The sequence below is a fragment of the Microtus ochrogaster genome, linkage group LG2 (genome assembly GCF_000317375.1).
Source record: "Microtus ochrogaster isolate Prairie Vole_2 linkage group LG2, MicOch1.0, whole genome shotgun sequence".
Lineage (NCBI taxonomy): Eukaryota > Metazoa > Chordata > Mammalia > Rodentia > Cricetidae > Microtus > Microtus ochrogaster.
The window spans coordinates 47,649,930-47,657,772 of NC_022028.1; the positions used below are offsets into that span (position 1 = coordinate 47,649,930).

Consider the following 7,843-nt stretch of genomic DNA (forward strand, 5'->3'; position numbering starts at 1 on the left):
CAGACCAGGCTGCTGTTCCCCCCACCTCCCACTTCAGACCAGGCTGCTGTTCCCCCCCACACCACCTCCCACCTCAGACCAGGCTGCTGTTCCCCTCACCTCCCACCTCAGACCAGGCTGCTGCTCACCCACACCACCTCCCACCCCAGATCAGACTGCTGTTCCCCCCCACACACACCTCCCACTCAGACCAGGCTGCTGCTCACCCACTTCCCCCACCTCAGACCAGGCTGCTGTTCCCCCCCACACCACCTCCCACCCCAGATCAGACTGCTGCTCCCCCGCCACCTCCCACTTCAGACCAGGCTGCTGTTCCTCCCCACCTCCCACCTCAGACCAGGCTGCTGTTCCCCCCACCTCCCACCTCAGACCAGGCTGCTGCTCACCCCCTTCCCCCACCTCAGACCAGGCTGCTGTTCCCCTGGGAATCATGTGTCTCTCCTTTGACGGCTAGGGTCATGGCGAAGCCGGCTGCCACAAAAGCCCTCACTGTGGCGTGATCCAAGGGGACCTCGGGAAATCCTGCCACTGCTCTGTGTGTCCCACCAGGAAGGAGCAGCGCTGAGCCAGGGAACTAGTGGCAAAGCTCCCCTGGGCCAGGAAAAGTAGTTGTGTTCAAGAAGTATCTCTTCAAGGTTTTCTTCACAGATATCCTAGTCACCATAAGTCCACAGCCCTCTCACTGGGACGGAAACTGTGGATCCGGTCTCCAGGGAGAAGGGACGAACAGGATGCTCGTTCCCTGCACAGAGACCCTCCAGGACTCTCTCCCTTCTTTCTCTGTCCCTGCTTGTTCCGCCCATTTCTCTCTCTTGTCACCCACTAAATCAGACATTGCCCGGGCGCTGAGCTGGGGCTTTCCCCCACTTCTTTCTCTCTTCTCCGTCCATCTTTGTCCTCTCTCCCTTTCTGGTTTGTGGCACTCCCCGCCCCCCACTTTCTCCTAAATGCTCTCCACACAGATACACACACAAGGTCTACCATTTGCAGGCACGCACACACATACACACACAGGGTCTACCATTTGCAGGCACACACACATACACAGGGTCTACCATTTGCATGCATGTATGCACACACACACAAGGTCTGCCATTTGCACGTGCACACACACATACACACACAACGTCTACCATTTTCACGCACACACACATATACATACATAGGGTTTACCGTTTGCGTGCACACACACATACACACATAAGGTCTACTATTTGCACACACACATACGTAAACAGGGTCTACCATTTGCATACATGCACACATGTGCATGTACACACACACACACACACACAGGGTCTACCATTTGCAAGCACACACAGAGCCAGGTTCTGCCCGGGTTCTGAGCTGGGGCATTCCTTCTGAAGCTGGGGAAAATAGTGTGTCTTAGGGGCTTGGGAAAGGGGCTCCTGCTGAGCCCAAAGCCTCCCTCCGGGAACTGAGCACACAGGCAGCACACCCTCCGCAGGCCACCCTAACCCCTTTCTCTGGAACAGCTCTCTTTAAGGATGGCTCCCCCCACAGGGGAATTCCTGAAGCCAACAGTTGACAAACCCACACACCCTCTGAGGGCTGGGAACCAGATAAAAAGCCCTCCTCAAAGCCAGCCCTTCTGGGGACGGTGTGGGTCCCAGCAGGGCAGACGTGCGGCTGTCACCACCGCCTCTGAAACTGATCCTGATCCCAGCCCAGGACAGAGGACCAGACGTCCTGCAGGACCTAAGACTGACCGCTGCTGATGCTGAGGCGTCTGGGGACACCACTCCAGCTGAGGGCAGAGCACAAGGTGGACCAGCAGAGCACCTGTCCCCATTGCTAACTCCTGGTCTGCCAAGGTCACCTGCACTGAGTCCCCTGCGACAGCACTCCACCGCCCTCTGCACCCAAGAAAAACTGGTTTTCTAAGTTTTTCTGGTTTGTTCTCAGTGTGCACCGCTGAAGGATCTATTTCTGTCTCTCCTTCAGGAGGGTGAGCTTTGCCAATGACTAATCCCGGTCCTGAAGATTGATACTCTTGTCACCTGCACGCGGGACCCAAGCCCAGCAGGGAAGTGGAGAGATAAGCCCTTGCCTGCAGCTGAAGCTCCAGCCTGCCAGGGCCACCTGCCTTTTGCTACTGCAGAACAACTAGGGGCTGTCATTGCTGCCTAGGCCACCTCTGTCCTCCTGCAGACGCTGACATGGGCTCATCGCAGTGACCACCTGGGGCCCAGACTGCCCTTCGCAGGGAATTAGTAGTGGCTGCCTCTGCAGGCGAGTGGAGCCCCTGGATGGATCTTGGGACCCGAGCCCCTCATGTCTGCCCTGCTGACGCTGTGTGTGGCACTCTTGCTTCTGGGTACCCCCCGCTGTGGTGCCCAACACTGGGAGCCCTGCACAGGTAAGGTGGTCATATGGGGACCTGGGTAGGCCATCTTTTGTGGACTCGGGGGGGGGGAATGGAGTTGGATATGCGATTTCCTGCTATCGGGTCACTGCATTTGGTAGGATGCTGGCCTCCTAGAGAGCTGGACATGGACAGACGGTGGGGTTATAGGGGACAGGGGCATACAATAGAGGAGACCGCACAGACAGTCACAATAGAAGACATCTCTTGAGCTGCCAGATGTGGGAGGAGTTTCAAGTTTCAAAGAGCTAAGAGCAGCCATGGAGGCTTCGCATGTACTTACCTGCTTGGCTGCCGGGGAAGGCCAAGCACCTGCTTCAGGAATGAAGTCCCCGGCCCTCGGGCTCCTGGCATGGAGATGAGCTATCCAACCTGCACTTAGCAAAGCTCTGGGCTGCCACGGGCCTGGCTCTGTCCCCAGTTGAGGGAGAAACACAGGCCCAGCCCCAAACACACCCACAACCCACACCTGGGTTCAGCCTGGAGCTCCTCAGGGTGGGCTCACCGTGGGCCTCCTTCTCTTCTAGAGAGGCCACTTGGGAGCAGTAGTGACCACAGCACACTGCCCTAGGGGTCCCAACAAGAGGTCCTCTTTATCAAGTCACAATTTATGGAATAAAGAAGCAAGATGGTTAAATCTGGTAGCCAGACCTGCTGGGGGATAGCAAGTTGGTGACGGGGACCCCACAGACAAGTGTGCCAGTTGGCTGTGGTTTCATGTGCATACCTCCTCCTTGTCTGCCAGGAAGTGTGAGGTTCCTGCATGCACTGGGCTGCTGCTCTCTGTGACATGTCCAGGAGTTGATCCTGTGATCTGGTCTTGGATCACTGGCCTGCATAGATGGTGTCATTTGCTAACCACAAAGCAGTGGCTGGCTGTGAGTCCCAGCAATTGCCAGATCACAGGCTGTGGGTGAAAAGGCCCTGGGGCCCTGATACAGGACCCCAGCGGGAATCTGAGATGAACAGAAGCCCCTGGATCCCTGGATCCTGCTCTCTGACAGCCCCACCCACAGAGATGGCTTTGAATGTGGGGCTTCATCAGCTGTGTGGGGCTAAGTCGGTTGTCACCGTGCAAATCCCCTGACTCCAAGCAATACCCCTTCCTATGTGGGGCCACCCCATGCAGGTGAGCGTGTAAGTGTGCCTCAGAAAGACCCTGTGCAGGCCTGACTGGGAGTCGTGAGTGCGACCATGCTTCCGGGGCCGGGATGAGTCACGAACATGTGCCTTCTTGTTCCTTGAGCCTGGAGAGCATGGCCGACCAGCACATGATAATAAAGGTTATTTATAAAGCCCGCCCCCTCTCCCCTGGAGTTACATTTCGAATCGTTAAAAGATGACCCAGTTATAAATATGGTGAGCCGGGGAGGAAATGCACATAAAAACCAGGCTGATATTATGTAGCTACATCGTATGACGCTTGAGAGGCCAGTGAGGGTTTGCCCAGGTTTAAGTCCCTGCAGTTCTACTCTGTGCTGAGCATTGAGCCACTCTGAAGGTCTATGAGGGTCACAGGTGCATGCTCCATTCTGTCTTCCCCTGGCCTGGGCTGCTGTGCCCAGCACATGGGAAGAGGGGGGACAGCTTCCATGAGTATTCCCAGTCGGCACTCTTGGCTTTAGAGGAGACCCAAGGAGGCCCCTCTTTGCTCTTGTCAAATGTTTTCTGGTGCTTAATGTGCAAATGAGGTGACAAGATGGGGGTCTGGTGTCAGCTGTCCCTGTGGGGTCTAGCAGTCTGTGTTCTGGGGATTTTCTGACTCTCCAGCAGGTGGCCAGCAGTATGGCGCTCAGGGACCCCAGGTCACTGGTCTCAGACATGGCGGAGGATAGGCTGGGGTGGGGGTTCAGTCATAGAGAGAGGACGTTCCACATAACTGGTGAGTGAACTCCCAGGAGGCTGCTGACTCCTAGTAGGAGCTGACTTCTCTTTCCTCTCTTTGACAGGAAGGTCCCCAGGAGAGTGGGAGGGCAGAGGCAGGGTGCCACCTGTCTTCACAGCCTTGGAAGGCAGGAAAGCTTGGTGTGTGGGCAGAAGCAGAGTTCCCAAGGAGCCTTTTCCACACTGGGCACGGTCCAGGCCTGTTGGAGGTTAGAGGCCCCTGGGGTGTTAGGGTTCTCAATTTCCTGGAATTACCGCCTGGAAACCTGCTCACTTCCACTCCACTCTCTCCTGCACGGGCAGAGTAGGGCTCAGGGCTCAGAGGACGCTGGTGTGAGGGTGGAGAGGGACAGAAGACCAGAATGTGGCTGTGGCCAAGAGGGCATGGCATGCTTGGGGCTCTGGAAATGTGGGTGACTTCCAGATTGGCCCAAGGGGGTGGAAGAGAGAGAGGAAGAGAGAGAGAGAGAGAAAGAGAGAGAGAGAACAGAGAGAGAGAGAACACACAGAGAGAGAGACAACAGAGAGAGAGAACACAGAGAGAGAACAGAGAGTGGACAAAGAACGTCTGCCATTGGGCTTCTTTCTCCTTGTTACCCTTCCCCCACCCCCAGGCTGTACTCTTCGTGGGTTGGGACATTTGAATAAAGTACTACAGGGGACTGCTCAGGATGCACTATGCTTTGGTTATGCCACATCCCAGCTGGCCCCCTCCTGTCTCTGAACAGTCACAATCAACCAAGGGTAGTGAGACTTGGGGATGCAGGGTTCTCTTGCCAGGGTCTTATCTGGCTGCCAGCCACCAGCCACACTCCACTGGGGACTTCAGTCAGAGGCAAGACAGTCCGAATCCCGATGGTCACCTGGAAATGCTCTCAGAATATCCCTGACCCTTGCATGAGGCAGGAAGAGGGACACTCAAAGGCCAGGAAGAGAAGTTTATTAATGGCAGGGCAAGACATGCATTGGGGAAAGCAGAGGCATGCTGGGGATTTGGAGTGTTACCAGGCCTTTATAGGAAGCTTCAGGTGGGAGGGTGGGCACCAGCTGGTGGGATGTGACATCACGGAGTTATGCTATACTAGTGCCAAAGCTGATGCTGCAACCAACCCCTACAGCACTGTGAGAGAAGGAAGGAAGGAAGGAGCTGAACTCTGGCGCCCCCACAGGACAGGTCAGCAGCAGCTCGAGAGACCACAGCAGGCCTGACGGGAGCAGACAGGGCTGCAGATCAGGGACATGCTGGAGCAGGGCTTGCAGCAGCTGGGCTGGCAGGAGGAGGCACAGCAGGAGGAGCTGGGCACACAGCAGGCAGGTCTGCACACAGGGCGGCAGAGCAGGGACACGCTGGAGCAGGGCTTGCAGCAGACAGGCTTGCAGCAGACAGGCACACAGCAGGAGGATTGGCAGCATGAGGAGGATCCAGAGCAGATGGGTGTGCAGCAGACAGGCTTGCAGCACAGGGTCACACAGCAGGATGGCTGGCAAGGAGAGCAGGTGCCGCAAGCTGGCTGGCAGCTAGACTGTTGGCAGCATGAGGGTTCACAGGAGCTAGCACAGACAGATTGGCAGCAGGGGCTGGACACACAGCTCACTGGGGTACAGATGAAGGTCAGGCAGGGGGCTGGGGCACAGCAGCTGGGAACACAACAGCTGGACTGGCAGCAGCTGGGGGCACAGCAGCTAGGCTGGCAGCAGCTGGGGGCACAGCAGCTAGGCTCACAGCAGCTCTCTGGGCAGTCATCCACCTGCCAGGAGGAGTTGGTGCAAGCATCAGAGCAGACGGACATGGTGGAGGCAGCCATGGGGGCAGGTTTGGTAAGAGCTGTGGGTGAGTGAGTGTGTGAGTGAGTGAGTGAGTGAGTGTGTGAGTGTGAAGGGCTGGCTGTCAGCTTTTATACCCTGCACACAGAGTGTTGTTGGTGCAGGCAGTCCTTCACAGCGATTCTTTCCTTGTTGGTGTTTGGAACTGGTTCCTGGAGAGCCCTTCCGGCATTAGCCGGAAGATGCCACCTTGCTTGTAAATGCCCTGGCTGTGTGTTGTGCTAAGCCAGACACCTTGGGCAGCTCTACTGATGGGGAGGGGATCTGGGTAGGAGATGGTAGTGGTCAGGGACTGGGGTTGGGCTCCATTGATAGGGTGGTCAGATCTGTGTTGCTGGAAAGTCCTAACATTTGATTGCACCAAGCTGGCCATGTCTGTCCCCTTTCTCTTTGAAGTTTGCCATCAAGTCCTTGCCGACGAAGGTGGAACTGACCCTAATGACTGAGGTGGGCTTTCCTTCTCTCATTTTGGCCTGGATGGAGAGACTCATCCTGGGGACTCGATAGCTTATGGCTAGTCCTCTGCTACACCTTGCTCTGGTGGCAACAGGTCTGAGGCAGGACTGGGGTGGGCCTGGGCCTAAGCAGCAGTTCCTTTTGCTAGTGACCGGAGCACTCCCTGATCTGGCTTTGATGACCTTTGATATGCGTTAAGGCTGAGGCCGGAACCTGGTGCCTGGATGCCCTTGAACTTGTGGGGCCCCTGTGCTTCTTGTCTCATTCTTGAGGGCTCATTTTCACCCCAGCACAGTCCCTCAGCATCAGCCCCAGAGCTCTGTCCGGGGCCTCGGGAGGAATGATGGGTGGAACAGGCCTCAGTGGTCACTGTCTATCTCAGAAGGGAGAGTTCAGGTATTCTCAGAAGGACCTCCTTCATGGGGTGCTGGAACTCTAGACAAGCCCGCAGCAGGTCAGGAAACTGGGGGACTCTGTAACTTGCTATGCACCACACATTGGGGATGTAGAGGAAACCAGTCAATCAGGTTGGGGTAGACAGTCCCTGAGCGATGGTGTTCTGTGTGAGGTGTGTGTGGAGAACCTCTTTGCATGAGCCGTGGTCCTGCCAAGGTTCTGTCGTTATGACTACTATAGTTTCAATATGAAATGTCCCTCCAAAGAGGTGTGGTTCCCAGCAGAGGGTGCTGGTGAAGGGTGCCAGCAATGGGGCACAAGGTGGGCACTGAGAAGCCTTTGAAGGGTTATGTTGTTCCTTATCTATCTGTGTCTTTCCTTCCATCTCTCCCTTCCCCCTTCCTGGCAACTATGAATGAGGTAAGAAGCCCTTCATCACCATGTGCTTGTGAGGTACAAGCTTCTCACCTCAGAGTTTGAATTTAGGAACTTGTGATGCCTCTGAGACCATGGGGCCAGCTCAGCCACAGCTGTCAACCCATTCTCTTCCATTTTAGAGACCTCCAGCTGAGTAGAGCCTGATTCCCAACACCGACACAGAAAAGCGCTTCAGGATGGGCCAGAGTGCAGTTAAGCATGTACGAAGGATTTAGACAGAGACATTGCATTGTGAGTGTCCCCAGAGAGTCTGCTGCGGTGTCTACAGAGTGGCTGTATATGTGATCCTATGGCTTTCTTTGTGTGCATGTCTGTGTTCATGTGTGTGTGCACAGCGCATGCACGTGCATGTGTGTGTATCTGTGTTTGTGTGTGTGTTGTGTAAGTGTGTGTGTGTCGAGGCCAGAGGACCACCTTAGATGTTGCTCCTCACATGACATCCACTTTTTTTTTTTTTTT

General features: G+C 55.7%; 2 protein-coding genes across 2 annotated transcripts in view; one reads left to right on the forward strand and one right to left on the reverse strand.

Moving 5' to 3' along the window:
• Positions 1–2,295: 2,295 nt before the first annotated feature.
• Tspear (thrombospondin type laminin G domain and EAR repeats) overlaps positions 2,296–7,843 on the forward strand; it is a 155,505-nt gene continuing 149,957 nt past the window's right edge. Inside the window, exon 1 of the mRNA XM_005360259.2 lies at positions 2,296–2,380. Within this exon, the coding sequence (XP_005360316.1) occupies positions 2,296–2,380 (85 nt within the window). The remainder of the gene's footprint in view (positions 2,381–7,843) is intronic.
• On the reverse strand, positions 5,446–6,075 carry LOC101997961 (keratin-associated protein 10-8-like). The gene has a single exon (XM_013351094.1). It carries the CDS (start codon positions 6,073–6,075, stop codon positions 5,446–5,448), a length of 630 nt encoding a protein of 209 aa, XP_013206548.1.

What these genes read in the sequence shown, in the direction of transcription:
- LOC101997961 (XM_013351094.1), bottom strand. Translation starts at nt 6,075, where the DNA reads ATGGCTGCCTCCACCATGTCCGTCTGCTCTGATGCTTGCACCAACTCC.